This window comes from Vulpes lagopus, chromosome 2, assembly GCF_018345385.1.
Source record: "Vulpes lagopus strain Blue_001 chromosome 2, ASM1834538v1, whole genome shotgun sequence".
Classification (NCBI taxonomy): Eukaryota; Metazoa; Chordata; class Mammalia; order Carnivora; family Canidae; genus Vulpes; species Vulpes lagopus.
The window spans coordinates 9,587,381-9,606,263 of NC_054825.1; the positions used below are offsets into that span (position 1 = coordinate 9,587,381).

The 18,883-nt window shown below is 40.9% G+C and overlaps 1 protein-coding gene across 8 annotated transcripts in view; it reads left to right on the top strand.

Moving 5' to 3' along the window:
* The first annotated feature begins 824 nt into the window (after positions 1 to 824).
* Positions 825 to 18,883, top strand: part of ATE1 (arginyltransferase 1) — a 163,755-nt gene continuing 145,696 nt past the window's right edge. For 3 of the 8 annotated variants that reach the window (XM_041745806.1, XM_041745805.1, XM_041745809.1), the window contains exons 1-7: positions 1,433 to 1,965; positions 2,185 to 2,257; positions 4,392 to 4,455; positions 7,309 to 7,371; positions 12,042 to 12,145; positions 13,155 to 13,409; positions 17,415 to 17,647. In XM_041745806.1, coding sequence (XP_041601740.1) covers positions 1,693 to 1,965; positions 2,185 to 2,257; positions 4,392 to 4,455; positions 7,309 to 7,371; positions 12,042 to 12,145; positions 13,155 to 13,409; positions 17,415 to 17,647 — 1,065 coding nt within the window. In that variant the 5' untranslated portion in view covers positions 1,433 to 1,692. The other 5 variants (XM_041745808.1, XM_041745807.1, XM_041745812.1 and 2 more) reach the window with 4 other exon arrangements.

An 18,883-nucleotide genomic window follows, 5' to 3' on the forward strand; every position in this document is an offset into this window, starting at 1 on the left:
CACAGGGAGCCTGCTTCTCCCTCTGCCTGTGTCTCTGCCTCTCTCTGTGTGTGTCTCTCATGAACAAATAAATAAAATCTTAAAAAAAAAAAAAAAAGATAAAAGATAATCAGCTTTATGGTTGACCAGGAAAAATAAAAGACGGACAAGCCTAAATTACCTATGCACCTAAAGATTAAGGAATATGACCTTGTTGGAAATACTCATTTTCATACTTTGCTCCTGTCACTCCTTTAAAAAAAAAAAAAAAAAAGAATTCCTCTTTAATATAGGGGTTGCAAATTGGGAAGTCCACGGGCTGAATTCAACCTACATAAATGGTTTGTTTGGCCTGTACAATTAAACACACACACACAGAGACAAGAACTCCACAATCTTTAAAAGTAACATTTAAAATATTCTGCATTAAAACAAAAACAAACAAAACATCAAGATTTTCAGCTTCTCTTTCAAAGTTCTAGGATGTGGTGGCAATAGTAGGCAGCCACTAGCTCTGACAGCTGTTTGTTCAATTCACCAAGGCCAGCCACTCACAGAACACCTGCAGGGGTACCCGTAACACTGGCAGGGGAACCCCTAACACCTGTAGCAGTACCTGTAGCACCTGCAGGGGTACCTGTAACATGGGCAGGGGAACCCGTAACACCTGCAGGGCTACCTGTAACACCTGCAGCGGTGCCCGTAACACCTGTAGGGGTACCTGTAACATGGCCAGGGGTACCCGCAGGGGAACCCGTAACACCGGCAGGGCTACCTGTAACACCTGCAGGGGTACCCGTAACACCTGTAGGGGAACCCGTAACACCTGCAGAACCTGTAACACGGGCAGGGGTACCTGCTAGGGGAACCTGTAACACCTGCAGGGGTACCTGTAACATGGGGAGGGGAGCCCCTAACACCTGCAGGGCTACCCGTGGACGTGCCGGTTTGGAAGCTGGAGTCGGCTACGCACACGGGGCCCCGGGCCACCCGAGGTGGTAACTTCCACGCGGACACCCGCAGGGAGCGACTGAGTCACCACCTCCGTGCCTCAGTTTCCGCGTCTGTAAAACAGGCGCTTGGCCGGGAGCGCCTGCACACCTCGCGGCGAGGCACAGGCGAGGCCTCCTGCGGAGGGCTGGTCCGACCCGGGCCGGGGCCCAGCCACCGCCCCTGCTAACGCCTCGGGCAGCCGCGGCGGGGCCGGCCCCGAGGGGCGCGGGCCGGGGCGCTGGGACGGCCCCGCCAGGCCCCGGCCTCCTCGGCCGCCTCTCCTCCCCGCCGCGGGCCCCCGCGCTCCGCCGAGGTCGGCCCCGGGGCGCCGAGAGGCGTGGCCGGCCCCGGCGGACCCTGGAGGCGGCCATGGCCTCCGTGGTGGAGTACAAGGGGCTCAAGGCCGGCTACCGCTGCGGCTACTGCGACTCCGAGGAGGGCAAGGTGTCCTGCGGTGAGTGTCCCGCGGCCCGGGCTGGCGCGGCACCTGGCGTCCGCCCCCCGCGCCCCCGCCGCGCTCCCGCCGCTCCCCCCCGCGCCGCGCCGGCCTCCGGCCTGGGAGCGCACCGGCCGGGCAGCCCAAGCTCCCGCTCCCCTCTCCCACGCGTCTCTAACCAGGCTGCTTCCCTGCACGCTCCCCTCTCCCCCCCTCACCCTCTCCGAAGATGGCGGTCCGGGTCGGAGAAGGGACGGAAATAGCGAAGGCTGCCCTCGGTCAAGATGGCGCGGGCGGCGTCAGCGTGCGGGGGGCTCGCGGCGAACCCGGCCCGCGGGCGCCCGAGCGGCTTCGCGCGCGCCTCGGGGACTCCCGGGCGGCGCGGAGCATTGTGGGGTGGCGGCGGCGGCGGGGCCGGGTCAGGTCGCGTCGCGTTTGGAGGGCCGCGACCATGGCTTCCTGGGCCGCCCTTTCGCCCAGCATCGTGGAGTATTTCGAGGGCGAGGACTCCTACCGCTGCGGCTATTGCAAGAACGAGTCGGGCAGTCGCTCCAATGGTGAGCGGGCCGGCGGCGGGGGAGGGCGTCGCGGCCTCGGGGGGCTCCGCAGCCGGCGGGGGGAGGGGGGAGCGGCGCCCGGGGCTGCCCCGCGCTGCCCCGCGCGGCGGCTGGAGCCCCCGGCCGCGGCCCGTCCCGAGGGGGGGGGGTGCGGCCCGCGGCTCGCTGGCTTCGGGCCGTGGCTGTCCATTAAAACGAACCCCGGCTCTGATTCATCAGGTTCCCGTCCAGAGGCTTATCCTTCCAGCAGGTGCTCGGATGCGCGATAATGATGGTCCCGCCGTGGCCCCAGGTGTGGAAACAGGTGCCGGTCATCAGTCCGTAGGGGGGTCGATACGTGACAGCAGCCCCGTGGTGCGGTCAGTTCCGCCCGGCTGGGCCGCTGGATGCTGCTGCTGCTCCTGCTGCTGCTGCTGATGCTGCTGGGGGCTCGTCCCCCACCGCAGGTGCAGAAGGCGGCGTGTCCGGTGGGCTGTTTGTGTGCAGAGAGGCGTGTGTGCATCCTTGGGGCACGGACACCTGGATAAAATGTCCATGGAGGAGTATGCGAGACGCTGGGGACCGACCGCAGGCGCTGCTGGCGAGGGCGCCTGCTTGTACTAAAGTCTTAGAAAAATTTACCAGGTGCTTCTCTGCCTTGTCATTCCTGCCCCCCGCCTCCAGAAGGACGACAAAGCTAACGTACAGTCGACTTTTTTTTTTTTTTTTCCCTTCCTCCCATCGTGGCTCAGGTTTCTTTGGGAAGATTTGTTTGTAAGCAAAACGTTGGCGTTCGTTTCCTGCCGTGTCACGCGTTGACACTTAAAAATCTTTCAAGAAAGGAGTCCAGCATGGTGGAAAACGGGATAAACATGCAGATGTAAATTTAGGTAGCTTTACAAGAAAATGATTTGGACGATTAGGGAGGGTAGGGCCCGTTTACTCACGAATGGAAATTGCTCATTTAGATGCTAGTGGGTAAGAGGTTGCAGAATGTGATACAACAGCCCTTAGGAGTGATGGTTATGAAGATCAGCTGAGCAGGAAAATGTTTAGCGCTGTAGGGTTAAACGGAGGAAAACAGGCAAATGACACGTGTGTGTGTGTGTGTGACAGTCCTGGAAGGTTAAAGACCCAGGAGAAACACAGCAAATGGTGGCAGTGGTTGCCTTAGGGTGTTAGGGATACCTTCTTTTTTTTTTTTTTTTCAGAATTTTAATATTATGGCTACAGTGTGTATATAATCACTTTCTATTAAAGGTATCCGCAATGAATATTTTTATAGATCCTTAATTAGTTTTCTAGCAATTTTGGTAAGAGGAAATTGATTAACATAGATGTCCTTTGTTTAGAGTCCCTTGGCAGAAATCTGCTTTCTCCCTTTTCACCTAAAGAGAGAACTGTAAATTTCCATTATATTTGATTCTGATCATCTTTGCCATAGGGCAACCCACCTATTAGGTACGTTGGTTTTATTATTCCTATTTTGTAGGTGAATTTGAGGCTCATAAAATAACTCCCTGTTAATGAGTGCCTGCCAGGCTTCTGGATATTTCTGTTTCTGAATACAGAGTCAAGCCTACCTGTGTCTACCTACCTGTGATGCAGGGTGCTGTTTATAAGAGAAAAATTTACTTTTAACATTAATTCAGTCTGCCTTTTAATGTTTTTCTGATAGTCTTCGTTTTTTTCATGATTGCATAATTATTCCATCGTATTGATAAAATCATAGTTCTTGTAATCACTGTTCTGTTCCTGGGCATCTCAATTACTTTAATTTTTTTTTTTTTTAATGATAGTCACACAGAGAGAGAGAGAGAGAGAGGCAGAGACACAGGCAGAGGGAGAAGCAGGCTCCATGCACCGGGAGCTCGATGTGGGATTCGATCCCGGGTCTCCAGGATCGTGCCCTGGGCCAAAGGCAGGCAGTAAACCGCTGTGCCACCCAGGGATCCCCTACTTTGCTTTTATACACAAAAGGAATGACCCAGGGATCCCCTACTTTCAGTTTTTATACACAAAAGGAATGTTGCTGTATGCTTTTGCTTTATTTTCAATATCCAGGACTATGTTAAAAACCTAAAAATCAGGAAAATTTATATGTATAAGAAATTATTTACTTTTCACTTCTTAAGAGACCAGGTTATTAAATTATTAGGAATATTATTATGGCTTGAAAGTATGATGTAATCTGATCACAGTAAGGACCTTAAGGGTATGATGTCATAGAGACTATTGGCTAATTCTTAAATATCACTTTACTGCATTTGATTTTTAAAATTAAGACCAATCTCTTTTTCATTTGTGTTATAGGTCAAACAGGAAGTATGTGCAAACTTTCATTTCCCCAGTGTGAACTAGATTTTTTTTTGCTTTAAAGAATGCTTTGAATTAAAAAAATTCAACCTGCTATAATTAAAATGGCACATGGCACTTATTTTTTTCAGGCATGTGGGCGCATTCAATGACAGTACAGGATTATCAGGATCTTATAGATCGAGGATGGCGAAGGTAAAGCTCTTTATTTTTATTTTTATTTATTTATTTTTTGGTAAAGCTCTTTAATACAAAGATACTGCTCTTGTTATTCAGGTTCTTTAGAAAATTGCAACATATTGTTTGCTTTAAAATGTTTTCCTGTTTTTGGAAAGATGTTTAAGAAATTTTTTATTACATTTCTTCATGCAGTGATTCTTTTCTTTTTAAAGATGTTTATTAGGAGAACTTCAAATATACATAAATGTAGAGAGCACAGTATAAGGAACCTCATGTATCTATCAGTAGGCTGCAGCAGTTGTTAGCATTTTGCCAATCTTGTTTCATCAATTCTCCTTGCTCCGTGCAATGGAGTGAATGTTTGTGTGTCATTTTTACCCCTTCCCCCAGGTACATATGTTCAATCCTAATTTGATGGTATTTGGAAGTGGGCCTGTGGGAGGTGATTAGGTTAGAGGGTGGAGTCTAAACAAATGGAATTAATGCCCTTATAAAAGAGACCCTGGAGAGCTCCCTTGCCCCTTCTGCTATGTGAGGTTACAATAGAAATATGAGCGAGGACGCTTGTCTTCATCAGACATTTAGGTGTGCCAGCACCTGGATCTTGGACTTTCCAGCCTCTAAAACTGTGAGGAATACAGTTATGTTGTTTAGAAGCCACTCAGTCTGTGGCATATTGTTAGAGCAGCTCTAACAGACTAAGATGTTCCTTCCACCCCCACAAAATAAATTAAAGCAATTTCAGGTATTCTATTTGTATGCCTATGATAAATATATGTCTCTAAGGAACATTCTTTTTTTCCTTTTTAATGCATCTACAATACCATTACCATACTTTACACAATAATTTTTTGATGTCATCTATTACTTAGTTTGACTTGGTTTTTTGCTTGTCTCAGAAATGTCTTTTTTTTTTTTTTTTTTTTTGTAATTGGTTTATTTGAATCAGGATTCCATTGAGGCCCACACATTGCCTTTGGTGAAGATTTTTTTGGTAATTGCTTTTAGACGATTTTAGAGTATATAAAGTTCCTTACGTAAATACGAACAGTGTTAAGTGCCCTGTGCCAATACTCCCCAAGAGACATGGGATTAAGTATAGCAAATGAAACTTCATACCTTTCTTAAACCTAATAATGAGGCCCGAAAGATAGATCTAGGTGAGATGTTAAAGGATTTTGTATGTCATGATGAACATTTTTTTTTTTAAAGATTTTATTTATTCATAGAGACAGAGAGAGAGGCAGAGACACAGGCAGAGGGAGAAGCAGGCTCCATGCAGAGAGCCTGACGTGGGACTCGATCCAGGGTCTCCAGGATCACGCCCTGGGCTGCAGGCGGCGCTAAACGGCTGCGCCACCAGGGCTGCCCTGAACTTTTTTTTTTTTTTTTTTAAGGCAGAAGGGAGCCATTGAAAACTTTTACATCAAAAATGTGATGGAATTTGTGTTTTGGAAGTGAATTGTTCAGATAGCAGAGAGGTACTTGAGGGGGTTATTGAGAAGGCAGGAAGACTTGTTCCAGGGGTCATGGCAGGATCTGGACGTGAGATGGTCATCTCATGATGATGCTGTCATCATTGGTGGCTGTAGGTTAGAAGATAAATGGGAGGGGACAGTTGTAAGGTATATTTTAGAAGTAAAAAGCTTGCTGACTGTTTTAGAGGGAGGAATCTGAGATGATTCCCATGTTTCTGGCTTGGGAACCAAGTTCATGTATGTTTGCTTGGGCAGCCATAACAAAATACCAGTGACTGGGTATCTTGAACAGCAGGTATCTGTTCTCAGTACTGAAGGCTGAAATTCCCAAAAACCTGGTGTCTTCAGCTTTATTTTTTTCTAAAGGCCTTTCCTTGGCTTGTACATTGCTGCTGCCTTTTTGCTGTGGCTTCGTAGTCCTTTCTCTTTGTGTGTATGTGTGTGTCCCTAGTGCCTACTGTCTCTTTGTCCAGTTTCCTTTCCTTTTTTTTTTTTTTTTAAATATTATTTGAGAGAAAGCACGATGGGGGGGGGGGGGGGCGAGAGGCAGAGGGAGAAGGAGAAGCAGAATCCCTGCTCAGCAGGGAGCCCATTGTAGGGCTCAGTCCTAGTACCCCAGGATCATGACCTGAGCTGAAGGCAGATGCTTAACTGACTCAACCCCCAGATGCTCCCAGTTTCCTTTTCTTATACGCACAGCATTCAGATTGGGTTAGGGCTCATTTTAACTGTCATTTTAACTTGATCACCTCTTTAAAGGTTTTATTTCTAAATACAGTCCCATTCTGAGGTACTAGGGGTTAGGGCTTTAAAATACAAATTTTGGGCTACGTTGTATTAGTGCACATGGAACCCTCATGTGTGGATATTGGTGTCACGACAACTGATCAGTTTCCTCTGACTGCCTCTATGGTATTGAGGATTGGAGGTGGGTTGGTATTGGAAGGATTGCAGGTACTGCTGAGAGGGTGTCTGAGGTGGAGAAGTTTGAAGTACGTATGTCAAGATTTAGGAAAGAAAAGGCTAGACTCTGTCCATGGTATGCCTATGTTGCAAGATTATTTAGGTTATGAAGAACTAAATTTAAATGTTTTTTACATTATTATTATTATTTTTTTTATTATTTATGATAGAGAGAGAGAGAGGCAGAGACATAGGCAGAGGGAGAAGCAGGCTCCATGCACTGGGAGCCCGACGTGGGATTCGATCCCGGGTCTCCAGGATCGCGCCCTGGGCCAAAGGCAGGCGCTAAACCGCTGCGCCACCCAGGGATCCCAGTTTTTTACATTATTGATTAGATTTTTACTTTAATTTTGTGCACCTGTACTAGTCTACTTTGGTATATGTATTAAATGTCTAAGACATTAACAAAATTACTTTTTAATTTTAGAAGCGGGAAATATGTGTACAAGCCTGTCATGAATCAAACATGTTGTCCTCAATACACAATAAGGTAAGAAAGAGAATCTATGTATAATACAAAGAGTATGTATAATTCTTTAGTGACATCTTTTTTTTTACATGTTAATTTTCATTCTAGCAGTACATTCTTGATAAAAGCAAATGAGTTGTATCTTTTTTACATACTGATGCTACATTTATACATCCTCAATATCTTAGAATAATACCGTTTAATGGTTTGGGTGTAAATAGGATAAGAAAAAGTACTATTTGGCAATCTAGTCGATAGTATCCTGACACTGAAATATTAGAAAAATACTCAAGTTGCTTTTAGGTATCAAGTGTTTTTATATTATTAGCTTGGGGATTTCCACGCTGAACACAGTGCTTGCATTCAAATAGTACTATAGGGCCTGTAGAAAGAGGAGGAAGACTGACATTTAATCTGCCACATATATTCAGAGTGCAGTTTTCTTCTCTGGAGAACTTAAATGAAAAAGTCTGTTTTTTTACAAAGTGTGTGCTTAACCAGTAAACCCCAGCATAACATGAAAGGATTTTCCCTCAGATTTTGAAGATCTTCTTTTCTCTTGTTGTCTTCCTTGTCTTCCTCTTCTTCTGGTAGAAACTAGGGAAAAGTATGTTATCCTTGTTAAGCATTTGTCTACAGTTTCAATGTGAATATATTCTCTCAATGGAAAAGCAGACACAATTGTAGCCATCACAGTTTGGCTGATTCTCACACCTCTTTCCCTTAGTTGCTCTTGATTTGTTTGGGGGTTGAAGACTTTTGACAATCTGATGAAAGGTTACAGACCCTTTCTGCAGCAAAACAAAACAAAAGGGAGGGAGCAGATAGGCAAAAATATCTAACATTTTGTGTATTAATTTTAGGATCATCGTGGGTTCCCAATAGGCTGTCAGAGTTCCATTGATTCCTGGTTAAGAATCCTTTCTCTTCTCTAACTGGTCATAGAACTGAACAGTAAAGAGAAAAGATAGGTGTGTGGTTTACTAACATCTCACTTGTTATACTGAGACAGTTGTGCTGTCCTCTTGCAGTTTTAGTGGTTATGAAGCAGTGACCTCGTCAAAGGCAGAAGTCATTTTCCTTCAAATAACAATTTATTACTGGATTATGGCCAGGATTCTGTTTAAGTAAGTCTGAGACTGATTTGCTAGGACCTTGACAATCTCTAATCAGAAAAGGTCAAAAAAAAAAAAAAAGGGTCAGTTTCAGTGGGTTAAAGAAAAAGACCAACCCTCTATAATTTATTGGGTGCCTCTCAATGCAAAGCACTGTTCTGGGTATATTGCTTTCATGAAAGGGATTCAGTTAACTTTGCAAAACAAAATAATTATAAAATAATTATAAAATGTTACTTTTTTAAATATGTAGATAATCTTTTTTTTTTTAAGATTTTATTTATTTATTGAGAGACCGAGAGTGAGAGGGAGAGAGAGAGAGAGAGAGAGAGGCAGAGACACAGGCAGAGGGAGAAGCAGGCTCCATGCAGGGAGCTCGATGTGGGACTCCATCCCAGGTCTCCAGGATCCCGCCCTGGGCTGAAGGCAGGCGCTAAACCACTGAGCCACCCAGCCTGCCCTGAAATGTGATTTTTTTTTTTTTGCATGAAATCAAACATATCCTGAATTGTTTTCCTTTACACAATTTCATTATATGCATTGATATTATAGAGTCATTTTGCATACTACAGTATGCAGCCTTTTTACTAGAGTAGTTATAATGAGACCTAGTATGAAGGCAAGCGATTATAATATACAACGTAGCTTATCAGACAGATGTTAGGGACTGCCCAGTATGTGAGTGTAAATGAGGATGAGCTTCCTTGGCTATGAATTTATTTCTAGTTTTTGTATAGAATTATATATGCTAGTAATTTAAATATCAAACAATTCCATAAAGCTTATTATGCAAAACTGTAGTCCTCTGAACGTCCCGAATTCCTCTCAGTACAGTCACTCTCAAATGTTTTAACTGATTTTTAAATTTTTTCTTCTTTCTACCTTTGAGTGATACGCTTATATAAAATTATCTTCTTTTGGGGTTTTTAAAAATTATCTATGGGTTTCTGTCTTTAAAAGGTAAGGATTTAACTTAATTTTTTTCTCATTATCTCTGGATTACTCTCTTTGAAAAATAAGGATTTACTTTATTTCATTCCTGATGCCCTGTGACATTCAAACTCCTTTTTGTCCTCATTGCCAACTTTCCAGCTCAGAAGTATTGTAATTTTGGATGGGTGTAGTTGCTGTATTATGACCTATAAATATGCTGTACAGTTAAGGTGTGTACTATGAATGCTTTTTCTTCACAAATTTTTGCTTTCCATGGAGTTGATAATTGTCTTTTTTGTTTGCTTAGTATAGTTTGCTGTACTCATTACCAGGTGATTTTAGAAATCCTCCTACAGTTGTATAAATTTCCTCGTGGTATATATAGATATTTCTGGTGCTCTATCACTTCTGTCCTCTTGATGAATATTTCTGTGTTGTCTTCTGACCTGCTGTGATCTGGACAGGTTGTCTCTCCAACTAATGCATCACTGTCACCTCAGGATCTTTTCTTACTGCCATCTTGGGGAGTCTCTTTGTTTTTTTGTATTTTTTGTGGGTTATTTTTTTTAAGATTTTTTTTTTATTCATGAGAGACACACACAGAAAGAGAGGGGCAGAGACATAGGCAGAGAGAGAAGCAGGCTATCCAGAGGAAGCTTGATATGGGCCTTGATCCCAGGACCCTGGGATCACGCCCTGAGCTGAAGGAAGATGCTCAACCACTGAACCACCCAAGCATCCCTTGGGGATTCTCTTTGGATCCCATGCTCCTCTGACCTTTCTTGGATTATTTCCTCATTTTAGTGAAGCTCATCTTTTAATAGCTTTCTTGAGAAAAAGTATACGAGAAGTACTTTTTTTAGACTTTGTTTGAATTTTTTTTTTTAAGAGCGAGTGTGCAAGTGGGGGAAGAGGGAGAGAGAGGATCCCAAGCAGGCTTTGTGCTCAGCATGGACCCCAACTCTGGGCTCCATCTCACAACCCTGAGATTGTGACCCTGAGATCATGACTTGGGCCCAAACCAAGAGTCAGATGCTCGTCCCCCTGAACCACCCAGGTGTCCCTGTTTGAAAATGTTTAATTCACTCCTCAAACTTTTAGTTTGGCTGGGCTATATATAGAAGTGTAGATTGGAAATAATTTTGCTTTAGAATTTTGAAGGCTTTGCTTCTAATTCTTGTTCCTTTGTCCAAAAAGTTTTCTTTTTGAAGGGTTGTTTGTCCTCAGGGTTCTGATATTTCACATCTGGCGATGTGTCTGTCTACATTCATTGTGTACAGATTTAAGGGGTCCTTCTTACCTGGGCCTCCTTATCATATCCTTCACAGTTTTCTTTTATTATTTTGTTGATCTTCCCATTTTCTTTTTTTTATTCTTTTATAATGTCTTCAGTTGAACTTTTTTTCTCTTCAGTTTTCCATTCCTTTTGCTATATCTTTTGGGAGATTTCCTCAAGTTGAATTTCCAAGTCTTCTGTTTAATTTTTTATCCTATTATATTTTTACTCCTTGTATTTAATAGTGTTTTTTTATAAAGATTTTTATTTATGAGAGGCACAGAGGCAGAGACACAGGCAGAGGGAGAAGCAGGCTCTCTGTGGGGAGCCTGTTGTAGGACTCGATCCCAGGACACTGGCATCACACCCTGAGCCAAAGGTAGATGTTCAACCACTGAACTACCCAAGTGTCCCTAAGTTTTTACTTCTGAGAAATTTTTGGTTATGGACTCTTTTTCGATAACCTCTCATTATGTGGTTGTAATAGATAAGAGAAACAAGAGTGTGTTCTTCCTAGGATATTTGTATTTTTTTAGGCGGTCGTCTTCCTGTATATTCTCCAAGTTACCTTTTCCAGTATTTTTGGCACTTATCTTTGTAGAGGTTCTCCTCGAGTGTCCAGGAATTCTGACTTCCCATTGTGGAGTTCCTGAGGTCAGACTGGTCTTCAGGTCTGATCACATTTTGGTGAGAAAGTGTTGGTGTTTGCAGCTGGGTTGAGAAATGGGTTGGAGATCTCACGGTTCAGTACATAGATTTTAATTTAAGCTTCCTGTTTCTGGTACATTTCCATTGTTTTCCACTGTGCCTGCCTCCTTATGTAGGAGGCCCTATTTTTTACTCTTTCCTAAATGTGCAGCTTTCCCCTGGGCCATGTAGGGAGTCATCTGAGTAGAGTCGTGAAGGGCCTCAGACATCTGACTGCTTCAAAAACAGATTTCAAGAGATCTTTCTATTTTTAGACTCACCTTCACTCATATCTCCTGAGGTATCAGGTATCAACCAATCCCTAAGACTTGTAGAGAGAGAATGTAGAGAAAATTGGTTATCTTTCTGGCTTTTTCCGCTGTTGGCTCAGGAGTCAACATTCTTTGGTCTGCTGTCAGTTACCACTTGTAGTGTGCTGTCCAGCATCCAACATTTCCCCTATTCTATTTTTCTCAGGGATTTATGTCTTTTTCTTTTTTTTCTGATTCCTTAATGTAGTTGTAGTGAGATTTGGAGTGGAACTAGAGGCGATATCAAGCCCTGTCTTCAACTAGAAATCCCAGGCATGAGTTTTGCCTCACTGTACTAGATACTGTCCAGAATTCATTTTATTTCTTCTAGTTTCAGTTCACTTTTTAAATATTTTTTTGCTTTCCTAGGTGCCGACCTTTACAGTTTCAGCCATCAAAATCTCACAAGAAGGTTTTGAAAAAAATGTTGAAATTTCTGGCTAAAGGGGAAATTTCCAAAGGAAATTGTGAGGGTAAGATGAGTTGGGGGTCTAAAAGCTCTTTACTTTAAAATGATGTAGGTTTCCAAGGTTCTCACTTTTGGTTATTTCTTAAGTAGGGGAATGGGTCCTTAACTACAGTCAGGTTGTACTGTTACTCTGGTGGTGGGGATTGCTGTTAGTGCTTCTGTGACTGTCGCCGCTAGCCAGAAAGTCAAGGATACAAGGAATGTCTGTCAGGGAAAGAAAGTCCAGCCTCAGAAGAAGATGGAGGACAGTTTTAAAGATGTTGTGATGTCTTGAGTTTATTGGAACTTGAGTCTTCACAGTGCTTTGACAACTCTTACCTTACTTGATCCTCACAGTACTTCGTGAAGTAAATGGAAAATGGTATTTTGTCTGAGAAACAGATGCTTCAGTGCACTTTACACAGGATTGCACAGTCACTGTGAAGGATGAGCTTGACTTCTAAATTATTTATGTCTACAACTTAATTCATAAGAGTGATGTAAAAGTGTCAGGGTAAATAGCTATAACAAAAAGACATCAAAATGCAATGACTAAAAAATGATAGAAGTCTGTTTCTTTCCTCATAGAACAGTCTAGCATGGGTACTCCATGTTAGCTTGCAACTCTGTTCCCCACCCCATCCCCATCCTTTCTGGGACTTCCTTCAACGTGTGATTTCCAAGGTTACTCTGGTTTTTACTAATCTAGCCAGTGGGGAGGGTAAAGAATGGAAGTTCAGGGTTACAAAATTCCTTTAAAAACAAGCAAGGCTTAATTGGACATATTAATTTGTTTATGTTCCATTGGTGGGGGCTTGCTTAAAACTTGCAGAGGGACTGGTGGTGCACATCCCTGCTTGGGCACTACAGTCTTAACTATAGGTCTATTACTTTGGAAGCCAGGAGAATGGATTTGATGCACACACATAGTTTCTCCCACATGGGGGGAAGAGGGGGACTCCCCCACCCCCCATGTTTATCGTTTCTGTGTCAGATGGCCTGGCTGATGAACTTTGATTTCTTCTGATTTGTAGATGAGCCCATGGAGCCCACCATGGAGGACACCATTGCAGGTGACTTTGGGTTAATAAATAAATTGGATATACAGTGTGACCTTAAAACACTCAGTGATGACGTCAAAGAGAGCTTTGAGAGTGAAGAGAAGAAGAAAGGAAGAATCCCCAAAAAAGAAGAATCTAAGGAATTAATTCAGTCACAACATATAGAGGAGAAGTTGGGCTCTGGTGAACCATCCCATCCAGTTAAAGTGCACACAGCTCCTAAGCCAGGTAGGGCAAGTTTGCTTTGCAGCCATTTTAAAGTCCTGGTAAGTGATTTTCTTTGTGCTTGAGACTTTGTAGCCCCTGGGCTCCTATCAGCTAAAACATGAATTATATGAAATCTGCAAAATAGATCCATATTTTTAGAATTTATTGTTACTTGAATTTAGATGGATAGATCCATGTCTTTTAAAAACTGTTATGTTTAAAAAGCCCGAAATAATAGTTTTGTTATCCCTAAATACAGGTATTTTAAAAGAGTTCCATTTCTTCTTACTACCTTAGGACCCTGGAAGTTTGAGGATCAAATTTTTATCTGTGAAAAAATGTAATGCTAGATATTTTTATTTTTGGTGTAAAGTGAGGCAAAGTAAATCTTAGGTATTATGTTCAAAGTACAGACGTTGTAAAGTTCTTTAGTTTATCATTAGATTTCTTTTTGTAATCATAATTTTTAGTTTAAAAATTTCCAGATTTTGATGTTTAGCTTCACCTTTAATAAAGCTAAATTTTTTTTCTACATTTTCACTTATAAAAGAATTAGGTTTTAAAAATGTATCCAACATTGGGGCACCTGGGTGACTCATTTGGTTAAGTGTCTGATTTTTTTTTTTTTAAGATTTTATTTATTTATTCATGAGAGAGACAGGCAGAGGCAGATGGAGAAGCAGGCTCCCTGTGGGGAACCTGATGTGGGACTGGATCCCAGGACCGCAGGATTATGCCCTAAGGTGAAGTAGATGCTCAACCACTGAGCTCCCCAGCTGTTCTTGTATGATTTTTTAAAAACATTATTTCATAAAATGTCAGTTTGGATGGTTATGCTTCAGTTCTTGAATTTCTTATTTATACAAAATGATCCAAAGGAGACATTTTTATTACCATTTTAGTTTTTCTTATCTAAATCATGTTAACATACAGAAAATTTTGTTTGCATTTTGCTTGAATAGTTTTTTTTTTCTTTTTTTCTAAGCTTTTGCTTATTCATTCATGACAGAGAGAGGCAGAGACACAGGCAGAGGGAGAAGCAGCTCCATGCAAAGAGCTGGATGTGGGACTCGAACCCAGGACTCCGGAATCACTCCCTGAGCCGAAGGCAGATGGTCAACTGCTGAGCCACGCAGGCATCCCTTGAATAGTTTTTTTTAATGGTACTTTCATAGTACTTAAAGGGATGCCAACTGAGATTTCATTCTAATTAGTAAGACTAGTCCAATAAAATGTTCCATATGATTTAGATAATTTCTTTCAGTGCTTACTCTCTTGGGTGATAGGGTCAGTTCTTTATTATTTTGTTATAAGATTACTTACAGTTTGTTTTAAATTTTTTAATTTTGGAAATGTAGACAGTATCAGAATGAACTTCCACCTACCTTGCTCTCATGTGACACTATTACTGACTTACGATGGGCAACTGTTGTTTCATCTGTACTCATCATCCACTTGCCCCCTCCGGTGCTGTATTGAAATAAATTCCAGACACTATATTGTTCCATATGTCAGAATGCATCTCTAAAAGATAATAAGAACTTTGGGGATGCCTGTGTAGCTCGGTTAAGCATCCCACTCGTGATTTGGGGCCAGGTCATGATCACATTAGGTAATGAGATCAAGCCCTGCCTTGGGCTCCATGCTCAGCAAGAAGTCTGCTTAAGAATTTCTTCCTCTTCCTCTTTCTCCACTCACATCTGTGAGCACATGCGCACACTCTCTCTAAAATAAATCTTAAAAAAAATAAAAATAAAAACTTTCAAATACATATTCACAATACCACTATTATACCAAAGTAAGATTCCTTATGTTACTGAATATTCCATGGTTAAGTTTCTAATATTTAAGTATTTGTTTGTATCAGGATCCAAACATAGATGCATATTGCAGTTGGTTGACAGAGAAAATCTCTGTAGGTCTGTAGGTTCTGTCCATCACTTCCACTTTTTATTTGCACTTTATTTGTTGAAGAAACTAGGTTGGCTGTTCTGGGTTATTTGACTGATTACATCTGCAGTGCAGTTTAACATACTCCTGTACTGGTGGCCTGTAAATTGACAGTTGGATCTAGAAATTCAAGATTAAATCAGATCAGATTCAAGATTAAATTGGTTTTTTTTTTTTTTTTTTTTTTTTGGTGTTTTTGTTTTGTTTTGCTTTTTCGGGAAGAGAGAGAAGTATTTTTTTTTTTTTTAAAGATTTTTATTTATTCATGAGAGACAGAGAGGCAGAGACATAGGCAGAGGGAGAAGTAGGCTTCTCATAGGGAGCCCGATGTGGGACCTGATCCCCGGACCCAGGATTATGCTCTGAGCTGAAGGCAGATGCTCAACCACTGAGCCACCCAGGTGTCTGAGAGAGAAGTCTTAATCAGATTTGACAACTGTTTATTTGAAGGTGGGTAAGTTTACTTCATGGGTGGTGGAATGTGCTTTAAGGAGACACAGAATGTCTGGGTACCTCTCTTTGTTAATGCTAATAGCCATGGATCAGAGCTCAGTGCTTAAATCCTTTGATCCATTAGATATTCTTTTTTTTTTTTTAATTTTATTTTTTTAAAGGTTTTATTTATTCATGAGAGAGCAAAGAGAGGGAGGCAGAGACATAAAGCAGAGAGTAGCAGGCTCTATGCAGGGAGCCCAATGTGGGACTCGATCCCAGGACTCCAGGATCACACCCTGGACTGAAGGCAGACACTTAACCGCTGAGCCACCCAGGTGTCCCTAAAAATTTTATTTATTTATCCATGAGAGACACAGAGGCAGAGGCACAGGCAGAGGGAGAAGCAGGCCTCACACAGGGAGCCCGATGTGGGACTCGATCACGCCCTGAACCAAAGGCAGATGCTCAACCACTGTAGAACCCAGGTACTACAATACTCTGGGTCTTGATTTTATTTTCTATAAAATTGAACTTGTTAGTCTTATAACACTTTATATTGCTGATTTTCATGTGATTTGTAAATACTGTTTTAGGATGTTAAAGTAACATTTTTTTGTTAATAACCTTAAAAAAATTACAAAAGTATGTTCATTGTTAGAGAATTTGGAGAAAAGAGAACACTGCAAGAAAAAGAGCAAGAAAAGTCCTTTCTCTACTTTCTAAACCTGTGTAAAATGACTGTTAGCAGAGTGGTATGCTTCTTTCAGGCTTTTTTCTGAATATTTTCCATGTATCTATTTATACATAAGTGGAATTACTTTCTAACCTTATGTAATGACAAATTCCTGAAAACTTCTAAGAATTTCAAATGACTATTTGATATTCTGCTTAGTTTTAAAAAGTATATAATAATGCTATTATTGGGCATTTAAATTATTTTGAAGTTTTCATTTGTGTTCATTATTTGCCTGTAGCTTTTAATGATCTTGGCATCAAGTCCTTGAAGATGCTTGCTAGGTGAAAGGGCATGCACTAAAATTTGTGGTTTATTGAAGTTAAAATTTTTATATCTTAAAGGCCTTCAGTTTGATATTTGCTCTTTTAATTCAAACAAAACTCTTATTAACTGGAGCTGAACAAATGAGTCCCTTTGGTTAGATAGACACAAATACTTAAAAGTAAGCGAGGGCATTTTTTCATCGAAAAACCTGCCAAAGTGTTTTCTGGGGTTAGTACTCATTTACTCCTAATCATGTATTTATGTCACCAGTGTTTTGAGAGAAATATCTCTCACGAATGCGCTGAAAATATCTGTGTCCTGAAGTAAAAGATGTTTAGTTTTTTTTTTTTTCAGCTTATAAAGGCAGAGAAGTGGATGAATATTAATTTTTTTTATTTTCAGAGTAGGAGCTGTGTGAAAAGTTTCTGTGACTATTTTCTTTGACAGTTTCTGCTTCTGAGGTAGAATTTTATGATTAACTTAGAGCTCTACACCAGAATCTCCTGAAACCTCTATCTACAAAGCTGACTTAACTATTGAAACTCTTTGGACTTAATTGTATAGAACCTTTGAGATTTTTGAAGAAAAAAAAATTTCTAGAGTCAAATGTGATTGGTCTAATATTTTGCAATTGTTTTTAGGCAAAGGGGCAGATTTGAGTAAGCCTCCATGTCGGAAAGCAAAGGAAATCCGGAAAGAAAGGAAAAGGTTAAAACTCATGCATCAGAACCCAGCTGGAGAACTAGCAGGTTTCCAGGCTCAAGGTGAACCGCCATCTTTGTTCCAACCAAAGGCTAATAAATCCAACCAGCCCAAATCACTTGAAGATTTAATTTTTGAATCTTTACCAGAGAATGCATCACACAAGTTAGAGGTACTTTGGAGGATATTTTGTTTTATTTTGTTGTTGTTGGTACCTTGTTTATTTTCATTTGAGGTTATATAAATTGATGTTTTGCTGTTTAAATAATGGGAAATTAAAGTGAATTGGGATGGAGAAGTATTTGTAGTTAGTAAGCTAACTGCTATTTGAGAAAAACTTTATTTTTTCTTTTTAAGATTTAAAATAAATACTTTTAGGTCGTTTGGCTACTAATTCCAGTTTTAGCATGTTACTTTCTGTTTAAGGGACTCTGGCTTCTTGTATCCCTTGATTGAAATTTAGTAGTTAAAGTGACAAAATATACTATTTAAAATTTCATTTTGCCAATTTTGGTTACATTGTGAAGTAGAACACATAATACTAGGCAAATCACTATTTTATTCATTCCAATATTCTGATCTTGATTAAGGCAACAAATGATAAAACATAAGTGAGCCAGCAATTAGCAATTAACTAAATAGTACTATGGTATAGTATTTTAATCCTCTCAATAATTATCTCAAAGATGTAGGCATAGTATGATTACTTTTAGAGTATTCTTATTATTTTTTATTCCAGATTAAGTCTACATTCTTCAGTATTTGGTATTTATACATTTTTTTCTGAAACATTAATGCTAATGATTTTATTCTCATATCTCATTAGTAACTGGCCATTGTTTGAATTTATAGCTTAATACTATCTAAGTGTCACTAATGACCTGATATTGAAAATTAACCTTAATGCAATCTAAACCTTGGGATCATATATATTACTAGACATAGACATAAGTCTTAACTTTGACCAGCTGCTCTGATTTTGTTTTTTTTTTTGTTTTTGCTGCTCTGATTTTGGTATTGACTTTCTCTTTCTCAAATTGTAAAGAGAATTGAATACACTACTTTATGTAATGAAGAGTCCTTTGTCTTTTGATCATAACTAATCATGTGTTCAGGACACCAGGCCCATCTCCCATAGCAGTTCTACAGTGGGCAACTTTTACTTTTTTAATGTAACGATACCTCAGATGGGCAGAGATTTTTTTTTTTGTCCACTGTATGTCAGTCTTTTCAAAAGAATGACTTCTTATGGCACACATGAATATCTTCCATTTAGCCTTTTTATTATATTGCATTTGATTTTTTCTTTTGCTCTTCTGTTTTGCTAACACATTTTAGCTGGTTAGTATAAATAATTGATGTTAAAATAAATGTTCACCATTACTGTGTAATAAACTGTTGTTAATTC